This window comes from Rhinolophus sinicus, chromosome 1 (genome assembly GCF_057876585.1).
Source record: "Rhinolophus sinicus isolate RSI-liver-muscle chromosome 1, RSI-T2T, whole genome shotgun sequence".
Classification (NCBI taxonomy): domain Eukaryota; kingdom Metazoa; phylum Chordata; class Mammalia; order Chiroptera; family Rhinolophidae; genus Rhinolophus; species Rhinolophus sinicus.
The window spans coordinates 56183160-56205746 of NC_142501.1; the positions used below are offsets into that span (position 1 = coordinate 56183160).

Genomic DNA, 22587 nt, shown 5'->3' on the forward strand with positions numbered 1-22587 from the left:
GAGGAGCTGGGGTTTTAGCCTGAAGGTGATGGGGAGATTGGCACTGAGAGAACAAGGGTGGCCATTTGGCTCAGTTGGTTAGAACATGGTGCTAAAAATACCAAGGTTGCCGGTTTGATCCCCACATGGGCCACTTGTGCCCCCTTAAAAAAAAAAAAGAGAGAGAGAGCAGTAAAGAGGCACCAGTTCAGATAAGAGACAGGGAGGGCCAGAGTTAGGGCCAGGGCCAGTTTCATGGACATGCCACCTGTGTACTCACACAGAAGCTTGGTTTAATGCTCTGTAGTCACTGTCTTGAGATCCTTTTTGAACAAGGGGCCCTGCTTTTTCATTTTGCACTGGGCTCCACAAATTATATAGCCAGTCCTGGTTAGGGCACTGGTTGTGGGAATAAAGAACAGTGATAAGGATCTATAATAGGTTGTTAAGAGGTCAAACAGGATTTATTTAATGACTCATTGGATGAGGAGTTAGAAAGAGGGAAGACTAGGATGAATCCCAGTTTTCCAGGTGGATGGTGGTATTAAGATAGGGAATGTGGGGAGCACAGCAAGTTTAGGGAAGAGGTAAATCATGAATTCAGTTTTAGACTAGATTTGAGGTACTTGTAGGGGCATGCTAGTATCCCAGCCCCTCTAATCTTAATTCTTTTGAGCCCCTGTCTCTCTCCCTACATGTGGGCCAGCCCCTGCTTTTTTCCCACCTATTCTCCAATAGGGCCAGTCTTGCCCCTCAGATTTCTGGATTTCCGTTCTCTGCATTTTTTTTTTTTTTTTAGCTAGATGGATGGGGTAGAAGGGTGGGAAAACTCAAAACTCCTTGTTGGGTTCCATTTCTGAACCCACAGTGAACTCCTACCACCAACTTCATAGGTGACACACTATGAAGTTGTCATAGGAGGGCCCTATTCCCGTCTCTTTCTTCTTTAACAGCTATCATCTTCCCTCCTCCTTTCTTCTGCAAAACTGGGAAGTGGGTAGAAAGGGGAAAGTGAGCAAAGATGCACCTCAGGAGGATCCCATAGAGATTCTGGATTCTGGGCTGGCCTTTTTTGTTTTTCTTGCCACCCAGCAGGGCTAGGGGGAGGGGTCACAGAGTCACTGGCTCTCTTGGGAGTGTATGGATGAACTGAATTCTGGAGATAAAGAGGATACCGCCCTCCCCTTGCCCCCCACCCCCCTTATTTGAGAGAGGAGTGTGCTCTCCTCTCCGACAGACGATTAAGGGGACCAGATGAGAAATTATTCTAGCATGTCTGTAAGTAGCACGGTCCCAGTTTTTTGGTCTTGGATACATGAAATCTCAACGAACTTTTAAGAGACCCAAACCTGCTTATTTTGCAGGTGGGGAAACAGGTGGAGAGGGGAAGGACTAATGCAAGGACACTATATAGGGTGGAGCAGAGCCTAGAGCTCAGATTCCCAGCCCCTGTCCCCACTTCTTCCCATGACTTGCGTGTCGCTGGCGTGGGTTTCCCACCAAAGGCTGGGAAACCCACTAAAGCCTTGATTCTTTCCTTTGTCTGAGACTGGGTCTAGACCTGTCTCCCTAGAATCAGAGACAAACCGCAGGAGTCTTAGCGTCTCCTTTTCCATGTCCTTGGCGCCGCCTGGTGGAGTTGCGGAGAATTCTCAACATCCGTGGCTGCAATCCGAGACCTGGACTCAGAATGATTCACCAAGGCCAAGTTTACACTGGCGCTGGACGAGTGGGGGTGAGTGGGATGAGGAGCCTCTGCTCGCTTTGCTCAAGCTTCGGATCTTGCCCCTTCCTAACCCCCTCCTTCTTCTGGACCCCTTTCCTGTGTGCCGGTCCCCCTCACCATACAGATACATATCCTGATGGAATTGCTCCCAAAAAAAGCGTATAAAAAATGAGAGTCTGAGTCTGGGAGACGGAGGGCAACGAATCCAGACTTTATTGTCAGGGAGCGGGAAAAGGGTAAGACGTGGGTGGGGGCCAGGGTTGCTACATTGTCAAGCAGAAAGAGTTGATGGGGAGGGGAAGGCCAGTGGGGGCCGGTCCCCATCCCGGGAAGGTGGCTGGAAGGACTGACGATACGGAAACCACGGGGGAGGGAGAGGTCACACCCCCGCCCGAGTTGTACAGTGGTGTCTGGTAGGAGGGGACAGCCATGAGGTCTAGGAGCTGGGATAGGGGAGGCTACAGACTCTGCGAATCCTGCGGAAAGGGGAGGGGCGGGGGCGAGGCTTCTATTGCTTTTTGCTCACAGTTTTGCGGAAGGCGAGGAGGGGGTGGGCTTGGACTGGACACCCCTTGCCCCCCTCGGTACCCCTTGGGCGATGGGTGCTGGTGAAAAGAATGGAATTCAGACTGGGGAGGATGAAGGCGAGGGAAGGGTCTGTAGGGGCATCTACTTGGTCCCACCCAAGTGCCAGAGATGCCCCCAAGTGCTGCCCCTGCGAAGGGCCCGGCTAGACCAGGGGCGGGGGCATGGAGCGGGGCGGGCACAGTGAGGTTGCAGGCGGTAAAACCAAAGTGCTTATGAGGGACCAAGGATCCCGCCTGCTCCCCTCCCCCTGTGGAGGATGGGGGTGTTCACGGAAGCGCTTCAGTTTGGGGGTAGGGGGCCGGAGTCCCAGAGTCCGCTTATTGCCAAGAAAATCCATTTCTGTCCCCCCGGACCCCGACCATGGCTTGTGAACCCCGTTTTGTGCTAGGGTTGGGGGGGAAGGGCTGGATGTACATGGCTTTTGGGGGGGTGTCTCCAAGGGGGCTCGGGGTGAGACGGCCCCCCCTTTTCTAGGGGAGAGAGAAGGGCAGGGGGCGGGGTTCCCTGAGATCTGGGGTATTCCCCCCCTTCTGAAGCCCCCCTCCCCCACTACCCCTCCCCTTTCCTGGAACCCCGTACCTCGGGGTGGGGGGGAAGGAGAGAGATCATTCAGGGAGTGCCGGGAGGAGGGGCGGGCTGGGAGCCCGGAGGCCTGGGTCCCGGCTGGAGGTGGGGGCGTTGAATGGAGGGGGTTCAGGGTTCAGGTCAGTAGGGGGAAAAAAGGATGGGTCCGTGCGCCGTTCGGATGGGCCCGGGGGCCGGGTGGAGCAGGGGGTGGGTGATCGGCGGCCCCTGGAGAAGAGGTGCGGCTGGAGCCGGGCGCAGGGACAGCGGTGAGCCAGCTGCCGCTGCCATCACCGCAGCCACCGCCAGGGGGCTAGGGAGCAGGCCGCCGGCCAGGGACTTGGGCAGCTCCTTGGAGAAAGTCAGCGTGCCCTGCAGCAGGGAGAGGCGCGGGAAGAAAGAAGGAGAAGTCATTCTTTGGCCTTGCAAACCTCACCTCTCCCCGTGCCGGCCCACGTCCCCTTCTCCTCCCCGCTCCGGTCACCCCAGCGCCGAATTCTCCAGCGCCCAGGCCTCACCGCCAGCTCCGCAGCGCCCCTAGGCTTCTTGTGACGGCTCAGTAGTGGGTTGGGCTTCCCAGCCACTCCATCTCGGTGCCGCCGGCTGGAAATGTGCTGCGGGAGCCAATAGGTAGGAGGCTATGAGCCACCAGGAAAAGAGCAATTGCCAGGAGGAGGTAGGGCTATGTGGCCGGTAATCAGACCCCAAGCAATTGGTCCCACCCCTTCTGTGGCACCAAGGGCTGATCCTGAAAAAGAGCCCTCATCCAAACTCCCTGTTCTCCCTCCCCACTTAGCAGGTGGAACTCCCTAGAATTCCTGGGAAGGGCTTTGACCCACCTGTTTCAGTTGGACCTCGGAGTTGACTTTGACGTTGCATATCTCACAGTGGAAGGTTCGGTCCTGGGCAGGGGCCTCTGGTTCCCCCGGAGTGGGAGGCCCCAGCCTAGGGTAAGCTTTGATGGGGCCCAGCCCACTTCGGGCCTCCAGAATTGTCTTGTGCTTAGTACCTGGAACCCACAGAGGTCAGGAGGTAAGGAGTGGAGGAAAAATTCTTCAAGCCTACTAGGCTTCAAACACCCACATTCCCAGTTACAATATGGGAGGGCATCAAGTGTGGGGTTTTCCCACAGGCCGCTTGGGACCCTCCCAGCCAAACACAGGGTGGGTCAGGGGACAATCATAGGTAAAAGAAGTAAGATGGGAGGGGGACCGAGGAAGTAAGGGCTAAGGAATGAGGGAGATGATTAGGGAGGGAGATAGGCTGGTAGGTCTTAGAGAGCACAGGGATATGAGAAGCCAGGGGAGTTAGGATGTAGGGACAGGAGTGGGCTAAGGACAGGGGAGGAGGGTGGGACCAGGAGGGGAGTCATACCTTTGTTATGTGCCTCAAGCTGGGACAGGGAGTTCACTGCCACCTTGCACAGAGCACAGTAGAGCAGCCGCTTGGCCTTTTCCTCCTCTTCCTTGCTACCCCCAGGCAGGGAAGCTGGGGCTGGAGTGCCCCCTTCAACCTTGGTGGCACCCTGACCAGTCTCCAGAATGCTGGGAGAGGATGGGGAGCCAGGCTGTTTCTCTGGGGATCCTGGGGCTGGACCCAGTCCATTCTCCACGGAAACTGTTGTTGGGGGAGAAACATAGGGGTCACCCCAGATGACTTTTGGAGAAGATTCTTTATGTGGAGGAGACCCACCCCCACTTCCTGGAGGGCAAGAGCCCAGGAGTCCCCACCCTGTGACAACATGCATGCTCTCATGCCCTGGGCCAGAGCCAGATGTGGTCCAGCTGCTGCAGGCTGGGTGTGAGATTGCTCATTCTGTATAAGCTGGGAATGGCTGAGTGGTCCAGCCCCACCGGCCTCCCCTTCAGGGTGAAGCTGGCAGCCAACCTAGCTGGGGGAGAGGCATGGAACAAGGATTCACCCCTCAATGGCCTGCCAGCTGGCCTGGGCTTCCTGCCCAGTCAGCCCCTTCCCAGAGTCCTGCCCAGTCCTCAGGGAGACATGCCAAAGAATTCTAGGAAGCGACAGAGGCAGGGCGAGTGAAGAGAGGTCGCAATAGACAGACACAGACATGGTAAAAGGGAAACAGAAACAGCAGAACCGGAGAGGGAAGAGACAGGGATGCGGGCTGCTCTATAATTCATGGCTCGATTAAAGATGCACAGGCCCTAGGCCTCAGCGCTGGGTTCTGGCCTCTGTACAGGGGAAACTCTAGTACTCCCATTCTTGCTCCAGCAGCCGATCCAGTATCCGGGTCATGAGGAGGCTGGTGGTGGGGGTAGGGAGCTGGTGGAAGGGGCCCTCCTGACCCCTGCTTGTCTATAGTGTGATCTTTCCCTTTATTTTATTTATTCATTTCTGACATCCTTTATGTCCATTCCAATCCAGACAGCATACTCACATGTCAGTCTGGACAGGACTTCATAGCTTACAAAAGCAGGGCAGGTATCATTATCTCCTTAGAGAGATCTAGGAACTAAATGAGGTTAATATGCATAAAACATCTAGAATGGTGCTATTCAAGAAATGTTATCTACCTACCACCACCATCATCATCACCATCATCCCCATTTGACAAGAGAGGTTATCAAATGAACCCAAGATCATGAGGCTGAGAAGCAGCCAGAGCACAGTTAGAACTCAGCTCACCTGCCCACGCGGTCTGTGCATCCTGGAGGGATGCAGGGTGTGTGCGTGTGTGTGTGTGGTGTGACAGTAGAGCCTGGTTCCCAAGCTGGGGGTGCAGATGTTTGGTTCGCATTCTGCTTAGGGTGGCACAGGAAGGACAGACAAGGATAAAGAGGAAATGGGTGTTGGGTCTCTTCGGAGTTGGCCATGACTGACATATGATGTGGTAATTCCACAGTGGGGGTGGCTCATATCTTACTGTCTTGATATTCCTTCTTTCCAGTTTCTGGGCTGGGAGTATGGTTGAAAATGGCCACTAGCCATGAGAGAAAAAGAATTTCAGAGTTGCCTTTTGTAAACCTGGAAGAGACCGCTAAGATTTTAAAGTCTCATTCCTCTATTTCCCAGGAAAGAAAACTCTGGCCCAGAGAGGTCAAAAGATCTACCCAAGATCATCCAGAGAGTTGCCTGGGTTTCCTGGACTCTCAGTCTTCCCTGAGGGGAGCCCCAGTGGGCAGGCCTCAGGCATCCTGACTCTCCTCTGTCCCTCTTCCCAAGATGAAGGAGCCTCTCTCTGGATTTGATGGTTTTCTTTTTCTTGAGGAAGTTTGCCAGGTGGCCTCACCCTAGCCCCTTACTGAGTCACTGGGCGGTGGGGAGGACAGACAGGAGGGACTCTGTTGAGAGGAGCTGGGGTGGGGAGGTGTGTGTGACAGGATGGAAATTTTTCATCTCTGTGCCTGGCTCCAGGACTCACCTTGGCTGGAGGTGGGGGTGCGGTGGGGGCTGAGGAAGAGAAAAATGAAAGCAGAGGAGAATTCTGGGAAGTGGGGAAGAACAGAGGAGACCAGATCAGTTGAACAATGTGGAGGAGTCAGACACACCTGGATGGGGGGCTACACCATCCCCATTTGGAGGGGTGCTGCCCGGGGGAGCTGGGTCTCCTGGTTCCCGGCTGCTAGGCTCCCTGCCTCGGGTCTTGGCAGCCTCAATGCCTTTGACTCTTCGGGCATGGCGATTCCCCTTGTAGTGCGCCTCAGCCTGGCTCTTCAGGGATGGAGAAGAAAATGGAAACTGAGATCACTTTTCATCTGACCCTTCTCCCCACAGAACTCCTTTAGGCCCTGAGGCGGTCTCAGCAGGCCGCAGTGAATCTCTCCCTACACCAGTGAGATGTAAAGCCCCACTCCGAGGAGCACTGCTTATTCCTGAGGCTCGGAATAGCCTCTCAAGTTTGAGTCACTGGGAACCTGGATCCCTACCTAGCCCAGGCTCCACCCCACTACCACCCCCAGGGAGGGCCTGGTTGCTGTGTCAGGCTTCCCACCTAATCCTGAGGTGAGGGAGAAGGATCCCACACCTACAGAATCCGCAATGGGAGGGGCCTAGCAATCCAGCACGTTAGCATCCTCTTAGACTCTGGTCCTGTGTCCGCTGGCCCCGGGATCCAGGCTTTGCTGCTTGCACCCTCAGTCTGGGACTCCCAGGAGCTCTGAGGCCTGGGATCTACACTGACTACTCCCCGCTGGGTTTCATTTTTCCTGAAACTTCTGCAGACACCCTGGAGGACCCTGGCCTCAAGCCCAGCTCTGGAGACAGAGACAGCAGCAGAGACAGCTGTCAAAACAGAACTGCTTGGTTGGGGAGGGAAGGGAAGGGAAAAAAGAGGGGAGGGCTGCCTGCTATTGGGTCCCCCTGCCCCACCCTTCCCTCTTCTACCCTCCACCAGTGAGTGGAGCCAGGGTTGGCAAATGGGATGCCTATGGCTGAGGTGAGGGGGAGGCCTAAAGCTGGGTTGCTCCTAGCTCCACCCTCCACCATGTGCACCTCCTGCTAAGACCATACAATCCTAGAACCACAAAGTCACCAAGACAGGAATAGAATAGAAATAAAAGGTGTGGCTAGGCAGAAAAAGAAGACTGACAGTCCAAGGATGGCGCGGTGGTGTGCAAAGCCTGGCAGCATGGTGTGTACATGCGTGGACTGGGTAGAAAAACAGAACATTCTTTATTTTCCCCTACTCAGCAGAATGAGGCTCTGCTGTTTTTCTCCGGACGCTCTTGGAAACTGCACCTCACAAAGGCCCCTCTCGACCCAAACAGAAATCCCAAGGGAGCCTTGGAGGGAGGAAATCTGGGAGGCCAGACACCTAGGTTCTGAGTTTTGGGTGTCTTCTCCCCATGGGAAAGTCCCACAGGAGGAAGTGGGGGCCAGGCCTTGTGTGTGATTTGGAGGGAGGGTGGAGAGAGGAGGAAGCCAGGGGGTTAGAGGGAAGTGGGTGGGCCAGGGAAGGAGCTTAGCAGAGGCCAAGGAAGGCACAGGCTCTGGAGGGGACCCATGACCTAACTCAGCCCTGCACCCAAGGACCAGTAGGCCAGAGGCCACACTCCCGCCCAGACACTTACGGCCACCTATGTTCCAAGAAGTTCTGAGCCAGGGCTGCTCAGCCCCCAAGGGAGGGAGGGACCATCCTTAGTGGACTTGACACTTCATGTGGAAACACACAGCCATCTCTTATCCTTCTCAAGTGCCTTCTAGTATCCCCTGCCCCTCTGTGGTACCCTATTCCCTGCTCTCCCCCTGGCATCCCCTGAATCCCCGCCTCTCCCCCAGAGTTCCCAGCCTCTGTCCTCTCCCAAGACACCCCTGGGTGGCCCTGCTCCACTCACTGGGTGGGAGAGTGGCTGGGCTTCTTACCTGAGAATTGAAGCGGATCTGACAGACATTACAGGAAATGATGGGCCGCTTGGTCTTGAGCAAGGGTCCCCCAAAAGTGTGAGAGAGCACAGCCTTCTGCACAGGGTCCATCTGTGGAGGCAGGCTGGGGTGAGCCAGGAGCCCCAGCATAAACTCATGTCCATCATCCCCCCAGTGGCAGCAGCTGGGTTGAACGAAAGTCCCCAGAGCCTCCTCCCTGTCCCAAACTTGGAGCCTGTCATCCCTCATCCCCCCGCAGCCCAATCTTCATAGCACGACAATGGACCTGAGGGATTGGCTGGCCCAGTGCTCCCATGTGACAGGAAGTAGAAGTGGTTTGCCTAAGGTCACACCACGAGACTCCTCTCGGTCTATCATACCACGAAGATCCAACTGTCACCTTGACCTGTCTCCTACAGCCAGGCTGATCTTCCCAAGGCCCACTGACAGGAAGTCTCAAAGCACCCCACATCCTAGGGCCTTCAGCTAAGACCTTTTTTATCCTCCCCTCTCGAGCAAGACTGTCCACTAAGCCAAACTTCTGGTCCCAGGAGACATGTTTCCCACTTTCCCATCTTTGGGCCCCAGGTTACCTTCACATACTCATTCCCTGGGCCTCTGTAATGCAACAGCTTCTAGAGGAAGTAAAAGCACTCAGGAGAGAGTAGGTGGCTCTAGCGAATGATGGGGCGTAAGTGGGGGACCCTAAGAAGCTGGGCTGGCCCGAGGCAGCCTAGAGATCTTCTGAACTCTATCTCCCAGATCACAGGGCTTCTGACCCAGAGCGCCCAGGGGCAGGGCTATGGGGCTTGGTGGGATTAGGAACAGTCTCTGCCCCCACCCTGGGTCAGCAGATAGCTTTGCATTCTCCTGCCAAGAGTTCACACAAGGAGGGGAGAGGATGGGAGTTTTTGTCGGAGGCCTTCTGCTATCAGGGGCTGAAGCCAGGGGCCTAGAAGCACAAGCACTGCTCACTGTGCGGTCCTCCTCCCTTCTGGCCCGGAAGGCAGTCAGGGAGAGGCAAGGCTGGAGTGCAGCTAAGGCTGAGTGGGGTTGCGTGCGCCTCTTGGACCTCTCATAAAAATGGAACCAAATTAGAGCTGAAATCTTATCTTCCAGTAGAAGGATCAAGTAAAAACATAGTTGTCGGGAACGTGGGGGTCCTTAGCTCCTTAGCTGAGTCCCCCCCCTGTGCCCAGGACTTCATGGTTCCCAATGAGACACTGGTGAGAGACAGGAACATGAAGCAGGGGGAGGAGGGACCTCCTCAAGTCTGGAAAACCCACACATCCTGGTTCCCCTCTGCTCTCCCCAGTAGTCTCCCTGGCTGGTCACGGGTAATGTCAGGAAAGAAGCTTTAGCGTCCCTGTGAAATGGGCTGCCCCATTTGGTAGTGGCAGAGGCAGGAACCATGACCAGGCTCAGATAATTGGTCTGACTGACAAGTGTCAATGTCTTGGCCTGTCCTTGTCTGGAAGCAGCCCCTTGCAGGGGCTCACTTTTCATCTTCTGGAAGTCTAGGACTATTCAAAGAAAAGCCAAACAGGGGAAGAAATGGGTGTGTCCGTGTGTGTGTCTGGGCAGGCTGTGATCAATCTGTGCATGGGTGGAGTGGGAAGGAGTGTCATGGGCTGTGTGTCTATCACTTATGTATCCACATTTCTGTGTCGGGGGTTCTGCCGACGCAATGAACGGTCAGGTTGTGTAATCTTCAGCTGTGTGTTTTTCTGTGTGAATGTGTTTGGCAGAAAGAAAAACAGACCAAGTTGGAGACAGGCTTTAATCAGGAAAAGGAGGTAGATGACTGTTCTCAGCTCCCAGTCTCCAGGTATCAGCCCTTCCTATCCAGAGACCCCCCAACTCTGTCCCAGGGTTCTCCTCAGCCCCTGTGCTTCCTCACATGCTGGGTGGGGAATGGAATTCAGCCCAAACAGAAACCCAATCTGGGCCAGGAAACCTAAGTAGATTCAGACAGTAGGGAGAGAAGAGTGGGATGAAGGGGGGAGACAGAGGGCCTTGGTTCTGTCTGTGTCCCACCCCATCACCCCATCTGCTCCCCTGAGTGGCTGAGGACCCAGTGCCCCGAGGACGACCTGTGGGCTGACCATCCCAACATCTGACCCCTGAGAATGGTCCTTATTCCACTTGAGTCCTTTCTCCAGAGTTACAACCTTTTCTCTTGTACAACCAACCCCCTCCTCAGGTTTAAGTCCATAAATACCAACCGGGGGTGGGAGTGGGCAGGGAAGAGGGAAGCAACCCAGGCAGGTTGGTCCTTGCCACCCTCTGCTCCAGGAACTGAGGAAACACCAGGCCGAAGATGAGGGTTCCTGGGCCCAATCCCTGCGCAGGTGGAATGTGAGCCACTGAAGTGCTGCTTCAGGCCAAGGTCAAGAGGCCCTGGTGACCTAGATGAGGGCTCTCTGGGGAGGGGAGGAGGCCAGCATCTCCCAGAGCCCATTCCACTCCAGAGCCCCTTCCCTAGGAGTTTGGCCTAGACACTGCCTGGAAAAGTCCACAAAACGATCCCCTCCCACCTGCCCTCCAACAGCAGACAGGAAGGGGAATTGCTCCCTGAAGCTGGGGCAAAATGAATTAGGAAGGGCAAGGGGGAGGGGAGGGAGGAAACCAGATCAGGAACAGGAGGGGGGGCTATGATTATATTTCCTTCCATTGCCCTTTATCTGATGGCACCTGCTGCCCCTTGTTTGACCACCCCATTTCCCCATCCCCCCCAAATAAAGGTGAAATGGGAAGGGGGTGGAATCTTAGGGATGGGAAGACCTGAGAGACAGGATGGATAGAAATAGGAAAGAGAGGGAGCGAGGGGTGTCCAAAGAGCAGGTGGAAGCTGGTGGGGGAGGGACGCTGGGAAGGAGAGAGGCTGGGCTGGGGGTCAGGGCTGGTTAAGAGGGATCTGAGCGGCTCGGTAATTTGAGGGTAGGTGTAGCCTGAAGACTTGGGGGACTCCAAGGTTCTGAGAAGCAGAGACCGGGGTACCCAGTATAGTGGCAGCAGTCTGGGGGCGCCAGCTGGGATCCAGAGATTGGTTGGGGCCGTGCCGGTTGTGGGGGATGGGCCGGGTAACCCGAAGACAAGACGAAGGGAGAGGTAGCTAGCCCAGCAGGGGCGGGCGGAGATGGAGTGGGGGTGGGGGGCGCTGCGGCAGCGGCGGGAGCCAGGGAGAGAGGAGGGGCCGGGTGGCTTACCCTGCGGGACCCGGGGGGCCGCGGCTCCATGGCCCGGGGTGGCGGTCCCGGGCGGGGGACCCGAGCCTGGCCGGGCCGGGCAGGCCAGGGACGCGGCTCTTGTTGCCCGGGTGGCTTGGGGCTGTGCGGCCGGGCCAGCCCGGAGAAGGGGAGGCGGCACCGGCCGGGACCGGACCCGCCCCGGAGGCGGGGCCGAGGGCGGGCAGAGGGAGGGGGCGGGGATAGAGAGTCTAAGAGGGGATGAAGGGGGCTAGGGAGAAAAGAGGAGAGGAGGGGATGTCCATGTCCAGACACTCATTCCAGGGAAGACCTAGTCCTGGCGAGGGGCCACCTCGGCCTGGCGATGGGGCATTGAACAGATGACTTCAGTTCTCCTTCACTAGGGACCCTTGCTGGGTCTAGTGTCCCCACCTATACTATGGACGACCCTGTTTCTCTACATTTCAGGGACGACCCTGTTTCTCTACATTGGACATTTCTCCTTTCTTTCATCCCTTCCTCCCCGACCTTCTGTGCTCTACTGACAGCCTCTCTTCCTAGTCACCAGACCATCATTCCCCTGCTTCTTCTGGACACGGGCCCTTTGACATGTCACTTCCTCTACTAGGGACGGGAAACCGAGCCCAGGTACGCAGGAGTCAGGCACTGCTCTCTCAGTGACTCCTCTGAACGTTTGGAGCCTAGGGTAGAACCGACCTCAGACTGGGGGCATCATTCCCAACCATCCCTCACCTCCTCCTCTCGCCCGCCACCTGCTGGAGAACCAGGCTCCCTAAGAATTTATGCTTCGTGCACTTGCTGCCCTCTGGCGGTCCAATGGGGGCCGCACTGGGGCACGAGAGGCAGGAGGGCAGAGGAGCCCTCTCATCCTCTCTAGACAGGTCCTAAGATTCCCTGTCTCATCTCTGGATCTCATCCCCTCCCATTCCATCTAGGGCAGAGAGATAAGTGAAGCAGGGTCTTGGATATAGACAGAGGCTGTCTTCGGGAGACAGTGAGGGATGTCCAAGGGCAGAGGGACACATAATGCAGGGAGGGGGTGTAAGGGGTAGGAACTGCCCAATTAGGAGAGAGATCTGGAGGCGTTAGTCCAGGGAGGGAGAGACTGTGCCATAAATAATACCACCACCACCACCTAATGTTGGTTGAGCCCTTGGAATGTGCCAGCCTCTGTACTGAACTCTTTGCATGGATTATCTAATTTAATCTTCAAACCACTATTCGAAGTACTATTATTATCTTCATTTTATAGATGAGAGAACTGAGGTTAAATAATTTGCCCAAGGTCATAAGCTAGGAAGTGGCTGAACTGGGATTTGAATTTAAACCTGGGCAGCCTGACTCCAAAGCCATGTTCTTAACTGCTGCACAGTACTGCCAAAGGCCTGTCTGCAGCTTTTCTGCAGTCCTCATTCCCCTGCAGAATTTGACACTATTGATGCAGCCCGCCACACTCTCTCGCTTGGCTTCTCCAACTCTACAGGAACCTGGTTCTGTCCCCTCCCCCTCCATCTCCTTTGCTGCAGCTTCCTCCCGGTTCCCACTATCTAATTCTGCTTATTCCCCAAGGCTGAGGCCTTGGCCATACTACCTTTCTCTCTCTGATCCACCCTTAAGTTAACATAATAGCAATAACATAATAACCATAACAGCTAATACTGATTGAACATTTTACTTTGTGCTAGGCAGTATGATTTTGCAATATGATTCTCACAACTTTGTGAGTTGGTACTATTACTATCTTATTTAACAACTGGTAAAATTGAGGTTCAGAGTGATTAAGTAATTCGCCTAAGGTCACACAGCCAGTACTTTTAGGACGTCAGTTCATATCCTGACAGATGCCAAAGTTGGTGCTGCTCAACACGCTGCTGCACTCTCCAAGCTTATCCACACTCATGGCTTTAGATAGCTCCTCTTCATTGGAAGCAGTGGAACCAAGAACCTTGGGGGAGTCAGGAACCCTGGATTATCCCCGTGAGGACAAAGTAGCTTTGCGACCTTGGGCAAATCAGTTAACTTCTCTGGGTCATGGTTTCCTGATCTATAAAATGGGGGAAATGATGGGAGACCAAAGGGTAAGTGTAAATCAGTTATTTACATGGGAGCAAAGTAGTCCCAGCACCCTCTGTTCCAGTCACACTCAATCAATTGTACTTTCTCAAGTGCTCTTTCCTACCTCTTGTTCATACTATTTGCTTCAGTCTGGAATGTTCTCTAAGGCTTCTTTTAGAATGCTGCCACTAATTCTTCAAAGCCCAAATCACGTCATCTGTTGCAGGTTCAACCCCTTTTTCCTCTCCTCTCTCTCTTGCTGTAGGGACCACCACATTCAGCATGCCTTTCTTGACACCCTCTTGGACTCCCATACAAGCTAAATGCCTCTGACACATCTCTGCTCACACTATAGGGTAATTGTGAACTTGTTATATTTCCTACTAAACCGTGAATTCCCCAAAGGCATGGACTGAGTCTTGTGTCCTTGACACCAGGTACAATGCATGGCACACAGTAGGTGCTCAAAATATATATATTTTTCGTTCGCTCGAATCATTGTTAGTGTCTCTGTCACAATTTTATTAACTCTTCCTCTATTTTGCTTTGCAGATCACGGCATACGTATCTATATTTCTCCCTTGAATATAAGCTCCTTCAAGATTGGACTATATCATATTCACCCTCATGTCTCCATCGGATCTAGAACGGTGCCTTGCTTATAGTCAGTACTCAATTTTCTCACCTGTAAAACAAGGACAAAATCACAGCTACCTCATAGGGTTGCTATAAAGATTGAAGTATGAAAATCAATTTGTAAACTTCAAAGTGAAATGCAAATGTTGGTTTGGATTCTTTGGGAGGGATTTGGAGGAAGCAGCTGTAGTATCAAGAGAACCCTATTTGGAGTCAGAGGCTATGGGTTCAAATCATAGCTTAGGCACATACTGTGTCAACTTAGATAAATTACTAAACCTTTCTGAGCCTTAGCTCCTGTCTTCCCATTTATCAATCAGGAACAGTAATGTCTACCTTTTTGGGTTGTGGTAAAGATTACATGAGATCACGCATAGAAACATCTACTGCAGTGCCTGGTGCATAGTTGATGCTCAGTACATGTTTGTAGCTGAATATGGTTTGATGGTGGGTTATTTGAGTTGAATAAGACTGACTTCCTCCAAGCCTTTAGCTCTAGCCCAGTCTCCAGGCCCCAAATTCCAACTTCTGTTAGACATACTTGGCTCAATATCCCAGTGGTACACCAACTCACCGCGTCCTACAGGGAGTTCAGCAGCTTCAACCCAGGTCAGCTTCCTCCCCAGCCCTCTGCCCCTGTCAAGGTGACTTCTTCCTCCCAATCACAGAGGCCTGAAGCCTGAAGTCGTTCTTGACTCATCCTCTCTCCTCTCCCCAACCCCCAAACATGAGCTGGTCTCCAGGGTCTGTCAATATTTCCTTGGAAACACCTCACCCATCTTCCTTCCTCTCCATTCACACTGCCACTGTCACCACCACTGGCCCAGTCTGGCACCCAGGCTTCCCTGTAGGCCCACATGATTGGAATAGCCTCTTAACTGGCTACGCTCCTCCAGCCTCTGCTCCCTTCCATCCAGCTGCCCCACTCACCTTCATCGAACACTGCTTTTACCAAGTCGCTCCTCTGCTCAAGCATGGATAATGGCTCTCTATTTCATATTGTATTAAGTCTAGACAACTTTACCAGCCCTCCAAGCCCTACCCCACTGATCTAACTCACCCAACTGTGAACTGCAGAGAGCTGGAACTTACAAACAGGCATGCTTACGCCCCTGCTTATGCCCTCTTTCTTGCTATCACTATATTTCTGGATATCCTATCATCCCTCCCCCCTCCCTGTACTCACTATCACCAATTTAGGTCTGGTTACTTCTTTAGATGGTAGACTAGATGAGATGATTCATAGAAAACACCTAGCAGTGTCTAGCCCACAGCAAGACCTCAGCAAATATTAGCTATTAGTGTTATTGTTCTCCATGGTACACCAGATCGCCAACAATACTTGTAATTGACTAGAAGTAAGGGAGGTGGGTTTCTAAGTTGAGATAAGGAATTAGATACAAGGAGAAGAGGGCAAGGATGGGCCCGAGAAAGAGCTGGGGTCACAGAAGGGTGGGGAAGACGCAGGCTGCTACTCACAGTGCTGTAGTTGCTGAAGAGGCCCAGGGTGGGGGCCGGCTCCAGTGGGAAAGGCAGGATTTGCTTGAGGTCCAGTGGGGGCTGCATGATTGGGGGCTGCCGTAGCAGAGGGAGGGGCCCTGCCCGGCTCAGGCTGCCTGAAAGGCAGAGAAAACATGATGTGGGGCAGGAAGATTGAAGTTCAGGAGCACCACCCAAGCCCATCAGTCCCACTCCCCAGCTGGGGCCCCCACACTCAGCAGCGTGACACCTCCTTCCCTCCCCACCACCCCAAGCACACACACTTCCCCTGCTTGTCGGCTCCGGAGCAATGGAGCAAGGCGCCCTGTGGGTCTGGGGGAGGGTGCACGCCAGTCCTTCCCTTCTGGGTGGTTTTCACTTCCCCTTTCTCCAGCCTCCCTTCTGTAAGACCTTTAGGCATTTTACAGACCCAGGAAGAGCACAGACCTCTGCAGGCCAACAGCAGGACTTGGGAACGCTGAGTCCCTGGCCACTCCCTTCTTTTGGTTTTGCTTTTCCCCCAGGGAATCCCAATAGCTAGGTTTCACCCCAGGGAGAACAGAGTCAGGTGGGTGATTAATCCCACTGCCCAGAGGGGAATACTGAGGCCTAGATTTGGAGGAGGGCTACTGAATCTTTCAGGCTCCCCAAAGAGTTTTGATTTTGTCCCAATCATAATTCTTAATCAACTGTCCACATCTCTGGGTGTGCGTAGTGGGTGAGCGGTGTTCGCTCTGGGAGGTGGACTGCCTGCAGCCTTTATCAAGGCCCCTTCTCCCAACCTTCCTGTCTCCCCCATGCTCCTCTCTATAACAGGGAGTGTTCAGCTCCAGCTCAGCAGGAGGAACCAGGACCCAGCCTCTGGGAGGGGAATGCCTGGGTCTGACCCAAAGGGGAAATGAAAGTCCAGGCCAGCCGCCCCACTATCCCCTCCCAACCTTCTTCTCCTCCCCGCAAGTCACAGGAGGAACCCCACCAGGCTCCAAAGGTGGCCCAAAGGCTCTCAGGACCCCTCTGGGCTTCGGTTGGCCCAGGTCCCTTCTGTGACCTCCCTGTCCACCACTCGGGGGAACTCTGGCTGCCCTCCACTGCTCCAAGCTCCTGCCAGCAACAGGGGTTCCCAGGAACAAAGGCAAACCCAGGAGCCTGCAAGCTTGGCCCTGTCCTCCTTTGACCTTACTGGGGCAGAGGGCCCCCCAGATCCTTTCCTGCTCCCTCCATAGAGACTGCCCCTTTTCATACCTTTAGTTTCTGGTGCCTGCTGCCCCCAGGCAGTGGCCTGGCCCTGGCCCCCCAGGGGCCTGGGCCTGACAGCGTCCCCTTCCCTTGGTTCTGCCCCCTGCCCCCTCCCTTGCTAGCACCCCCCCAGTCCAGTCAGTAGAATCAGCCAATCAGAATCCTTCAAAAGTGGGGCAGAGGGGAGGGCGGGGGAACAGGGATTAGGGGAATCAGAGGCTAGAGGGAGGGGGTGGGGAGGGCTCAGGCACAGCTGGGGGCGGGGAGCTGGTCCAGAAAGGTCTGGAGGGGTATCTCTCTTCCACTCACTGCTAGGACTGGGTGGTCAGCGTGCCTGAGGCGGAGGGGGGGAAGGGAGGGTCAAGGGTGCGGGGAAATTGGGCTCCAGATATCTAAGGGTTGAAGGAAAGGCAGGATGCTTGGCTTGGCCCTTGGGCCTCTGGGGGTCTGTATACCCTGTGTCCATTCCCTCAGAGCTGGGATGGGGTAGGGGGAGAGCTGGGAGAAAGGGAGGGAGGGAGGGAGGGAGAGAGAGAGAGAGAGAGAGAGAAAGAGAGAGAGAGAGAAAAAAACAGACAGACAAGTGTGAATGAGAGAGAATGGGAAAGACTGACAGAAGCAGGAATAAGTGACTGAAAAGGGGACATAGACACATAGAAAAAAGGATAGAGAACAATGGAGAGATGGAAGAGAGGAAAATGAGAGGAAAAAAACATACACTGCTGAAAAGCTGGACACAGAACAGGAGACTAGGGTAGAAAGACCAAATGACAGAAGAGAGAGAGCAAGGCAGTGAGAGAGCAGAGAGGGACCGACAGACAGATGGGGCAGTTCGACCATCACCCCTTCCTGGTCTGCCCCCTCATGGCTTCTCCTGTCTGTGCCCCACCCCCCTCCTGCCTGGCACACAAGACCAGGGCAGCCTTAATGAGCCCCGGGTGGCATCAGGAATGGTGAGAGAAACCTGAGCGCTCCCAGAGTCCCCGGCACCCAGCAGCCACCTTTAGCAGCTGGTTTGGGGCTGGCACTTGCTCCGCCCCAGAGCGCCAGAGAACTCAGTTCCTTGACCCTTTCTGGGGCTGTAGATTATCTAGGCCCCCGTTTCTCAAACACCCACCTCAGAGGAGAGAACTAAGTTCCAGAAAAGGCAATGTATTGAGGAGCTGTTATGTTCCAGGTAATGAATTCTGAGTATTATCACATTTAACCTCTGAGGTAGTGATGATTCTATGGGGTAGCGAACACTATTTTTTCTATTTGACATGAGAGGAGACTGAGGTTCAGAGAAGTTGAATAACTTGACTGATGTCACACAGCTTATAAGTATCAGAGCTGGGATTTAAATCAAGATCTGTTACACTCTGTAGCAAATTCTTTCCCCGCTGCATAAACCCAAAGGGCTCTAGTCTAACTGTGAAGCAGAGATCTGAGCGCAGGCTTCCATCTTGTTCAAGGATAAGAAAGAAGAGCAAGTTCCATGCATTTCCTGGGACTGGAGGAAAACATGGAGCAGTCACTTAGTTTCGACTGGCAGCAACTCATCTTTTCCACTGACGTGAGCCCTGGAAGGATGGGGGGAGGGCAGAGGGAGGGAAGGGGAAGTAGGAGGAAGGGGTGAAATGAGGATGAAGTAAGGGAAGCAAGCAAGGTGGGCAACTGGAGATTCACTTGTCTCCTCAGATTCTTGGGTCCATTCCACTTTGAGATCTAAGGTGGGGAGAGGGGCAGATAGCAGCTTATAGGACGAGTGGGCAGAAGCAGAGCTCTTGGTTTCAGGTAGCCCAAGCCTCACTTACCTCCCTACCCCTTTCTGAGAATAGTAACAGTTGCCACTTTTTGAGGACTTACTATATGCCAGGCACTTTACATCGTCTCAGTGTGGACGGCACCACTGCTCACTAGCTGGGTGACTACTACTTAGTTCCTCGGACTCTCAGTCTCATCTGTCATTTGTCAAATGAGAACAGTACCTGCCTCATGGAGTTGTTGAGAGGATTGAACGAATCCATGTACAGTGCTGGCATGCCAAAGGGAGCTCAATAAATGTTTGCTAAATAAATTAATCTTCATCTTATAGGTGATGACGATCAACTCAGAGAGGGAGAGTTACTTGACTAAGATCACACAGCTAGTGAGGGATTTGAACCTGTCTGGCTCCAGAGACAGGGCTTTCAAGCACTACACGTTTCTGGGTAGACTAACAACGAGAGGGGGAAAAGGAGGACTGTAGTAAGGTCTGGGAAAGCAGGAAATGAGGTAGGAAATTCAGAGCTTCTGACATTTGGCTAGGGGAGGGTTTCAGGTGTGTTTGGAGGAGGGGGTGGAGAGCAAACTGGAGTGCGTGTGTGCAAGTGCGTCACATGTATGTCAGGCAGGGCAGGGAGGAGCTGAGGCCTGGCTGGGGCAGGCCACTCCAGAGGGTAGGTAGCTCATTAGAGTAATTACCTTCAACAGATAGAGCCCCACCCAGCTCTGTGGGGAACTGCCAAATCTTTTATTAAAGACAGTTCCCAATGAACTTTAGAGGGGTGAACTCAGACCCTTGGATGGATGTCCGTCTGTCCATTTCTGTGCCTCACCGAGCCCTAGGCACTTTGATCCTGCTCAGGTTTCCCCTCCAGCACTAAGCCACAGCTGACTCCTTTCATCCCACTTTTCCTTCCTCTCTCTTCCCCAGAAATTCTGGCCTGGTCAGAGTCCCAGCCTCTTGGCTATCTTAGGTTGGGTCTGGGGCTTCAAGCCCTTGTGATAAAGAATGGGAGTGTCTGCTGTGAGCTGGCTCAGGGAGTGGCCCAGTCTGGGTAGGAACAGGAGCCACGAAAGGTGTTAGGGTAGGGCTGTGAGTTAGTGTTGGTCTGGAGAATGGGCCAGGATGAAATTCAGATTAGAGAGAGAGGCATCAGGATTAGGGTTACAAGTTGTGTTAGAGCCCAAGGTGGTGAAAAGCACGGAGGTCAGACCCGGGTTAAAATGGGAATTAGACTCTGGGGCCAAGGGAGAAATTGGATTGGAGTCGGGACTGGAATCTCATCTCTAATCCATCTCTTTTTACCTTCAGGCCTTTTGGCCTCTTCTCCCTCTCGAGAAATGACCGATATTGGGGGTTGAGAGAGAGAGCCTTGAATCAACCCTTGGGTCTTGCCTTCTTGACCAAATTCCATGTAAATGTCCCCTTCTGCCTCAATTTCCCCCATCTTGGCAAGAGACAGGCTGAGAGCTGGAAAGGCTTTGAAGTCAAAGATGAAAGCAAGCAGGGGGTGATTATGAACAACTACTCAAAACATCATTCCTAACAACCCCTGGGGGTAGATGTGGGTGGGGACAGGGCCAAAGGGAGGAGGTGGCCAGGAAGGGAAGGGAGGAAAAAACGCCTGGGACATTTTCACAACCTGACAGGAAAGGGCTCTCCCCCTTTACCACACTAGGGGCCCAGTCGGCGAGGACAGTAAGAAAGACCTGGACCGGGGAACCTGAGCCCAGAACCACCACCCTTAAACCTGGGCCCACAGTCTAGATCTTGAGCAGACAGGTTGGGCAGGGCTTCACCTGCTGGGCAGGGCCATTATGCACAAGGGACTCAATAGACCTCAGCTTTAATAATCTGAAAACCTTAGTATGGGCCCTGAGGGTGGGGTCTAAGCCCAGGCTGGCAGTTTCCTCAGTCTCTCCATTCCTCAAAGAGGGCTAAGGTAGGTGGGTCAACAGGCTTCCCGTCTTTGTCCTCTGTGGGCTGGGTACAGGAGGGAGTTAATTACAGTGTCCTCCAGGGAGATACGGTGAGGGTCCAGTTGGTGGATCCAGGCATTCTTCCTGCCGTGGGATGTTTGTCGGGCTGGAGCAGGTCCCTGGGCTCCTCTTTATGGCCTGCTGAGCAGGGGACATGAGGCTCACACTGGCCTATTCTGGACAAGCATGAGGCTGCCTCTGGGGCCCAGAGCCAGGATGGGGCCTGCGCCCAGGGTGGGGCCAGCAAATAGGGATTGCACAGGTTGGAGGAATGTGGAGCCTGTGCTCCAGGGACCTGAGTCCAAGGTGTGTTGGTGAGGGTCACTCTAGGGTAGACTTTGTAGATGGGTGAGAGTCTCTTCCCTGCTAGAGAAACCCTTGAGAAGGAGGCAGGCAACCAGTCAGTCATGCCTCCCTTCCCTCATTCATTTAGTAGATATGATGGGGTGCCGGGGCGGGGGGGGGGGGCGGGGGGGGCAGGTCAGATGTAAAGTGATGAGAATGAGGAAATACAGGGGGGGATGAGAAAGAGATGAAGGAAGGCCCGAAGATGGGGAGAAAGACAGTTAGTGGGAAGTCGGCAGGGGTCAAATGAAAGAAGAAAAGCAAAACAGCCAAAGAGGCAAACAGCAGAGGGCTGAGGCAGGAAAGATCCAGGCAAGCCCTGGGGCACCAGCATGGAGCCAGGTGTCCCCAGTGGGGGGCCGGAGACCACAGGTGTCTGAGCCTGGTTGAGGGGGGGCTCCCAACATAAACAGGGCCCAGGAACCAACCTAGCCAGGGCAGAGTTCAGAGGTCAGAGGACAGAATAGGCCTGCGGACTATTTGGAAGTAGGAGCCTGGAGCCCAGCTGATGAGGAGTCCAGCACACAGCTCATCTGTCCCTCTCCTCCCCCACCCTGGGGCTCCCATGCGATGTAGGTCATGAGGATGGGGTGGCTGTGACTGAAGGGCTGTCAGAGCCCTGCGGGCGTTCCCTTCCCCCTTCCTCCTCTGGTGCCCCCCACCCAAGGTAGGGGTGGGGATGAGGGTGGGGATGGGGGTGGGGAAAGAAGGAAGAAGAAGGAAGCCGGGAAGGGCCCAGGCAGCCAGAGCAGGGAGAGAGAGGGGCAGGTCCCGGCGTGTTTGGGCAGGATGGCTGCGGAGACAGGATCCGAACCGCAGGGGCCCTGGGATGGACAGTTTCCCACCCTTTCTTCTCCCCAGCCCCCTTATCTCCAGCATTCAGGTTCCCACCTCCCACCACACACCTCGAAGCTACACCCACCGTCTTCTCCCCCGGCCCGCCCCCCACTTCCTCCTTTCCCTCTTATCCTGGGCCCAGAAGGATGTCAGAGTCAGAGCTAAGGGTGGGGGAAGGAGCTGGGGGTAGGGGGAGACGGGTCAGAACCTTTCCCTCAACTCCACCAGGCCAGGACCAGACCCCTCCCCCAGCCTCTCGTAGACTGTCATATAATATTCATGAGTCTCATGAATACGCAATGTTCTCATTATGGGGCGGGGGTCTCACTTGGCTCTGCCTGCCCCTTTACCACTCCCTAGATTATCGGGAGGAGCTGCAGCTTGGGGAAGAGGGGACCCCAAATGTGGAGCCAGATGAAGGGGGAGGGGAAACCGGTCGCTGACGGGCGGCAGCAGTCACCGCGGTGCCAGGAGGTTGGGGGTGGTTACCTACTGAGGGACCCTGGAGCCTGGAGTCGTAGAACCCACTCACCGAGGATCATGTTGGGGACCCAGGAGCCCAGGGTTCCGCGTCGCTCTGTCCCGGGGGCCGTTCTGGTCGGGCTGGGGGTGCGGGGGGAGGAGTCGGGGGAGGAGCAGAGGCCGGCCTAGGCGGAGCGGGGGCGGAGCCCGCAGCAGGTGAAGGCGGGAGGAGGGGGGACCCGGGAACCCGGGGCAGGTTCCATAAGGGGGCGTCCTGGCGACTCCTCGTCACCTCCAGCTTTCTCTTCTGCTTGATGTCCCTGGATCTCCTGGATTTACGCTCTCCTTCCTGCCAGGGCTGGAAACAAGACATCTAGAAAACGGTGCGAGGTGATGGAGGAAGCTGGAAACTGAGATGCT

General features: G+C 54.5%; 1 protein-coding gene and 1 long non-coding RNA gene across 4 annotated transcripts; one reads left to right on the forward strand and one right to left on the reverse strand.

The window, feature by feature from the left end:
- Positions 1 to 1578: 1578 nt before the first annotated feature.
- On the forward strand, positions 1579 to 14199 carry LOC141570086 (uncharacterized). The gene is made up of 2 exons (XR_012493951.2): positions 1579 to 1714; positions 13999 to 14199. It is a non-coding gene; the product is annotated as an uncharacterized LOC141570086 (long non-coding RNA).
- ZNF385A (zinc finger protein 385A) lies at positions 1894 to 22373 on the reverse strand. Of its 3 annotated transcripts, none has more exons than XM_019724392.3 (8): positions 22238 to 22373; positions 15562 to 15698; positions 8183 to 8293; positions 6370 to 6532; positions 4232 to 4474; positions 3697 to 3866; positions 3376 to 3471; positions 1894 to 3229 (listed from the first exon to the last, which is right to left on the reverse strand). In XM_019724392.3, the coding sequence occupies exons 1-8, from the start codon at positions 22245 to 22247 to the stop codon at positions 2999 to 3001; spliced, it is 1161 nt and encodes a 386-aa protein (XP_019579951.1). In that variant the 5' UTR covers positions 22248 to 22373; the 3' UTR covers positions 1894 to 2998. The 3 variants fall into 3 exon arrangements, with proteins under 3 accessions (XP_019579951.1, XP_019579954.1, XP_019579955.1); XM_019724395.3 differs by having other exon boundaries at positions 2862 to 3229; positions 15562 to 15694; positions 22238 to 22300; XM_019724396.3 differs by lacking the exon at positions 22238 to 22373 and adding an exon at positions 16804 to 16901 and having other exon boundaries at positions 2862 to 3229.
- Between the last annotated feature and the right edge of the window lie 214 nt (positions 22374 to 22587).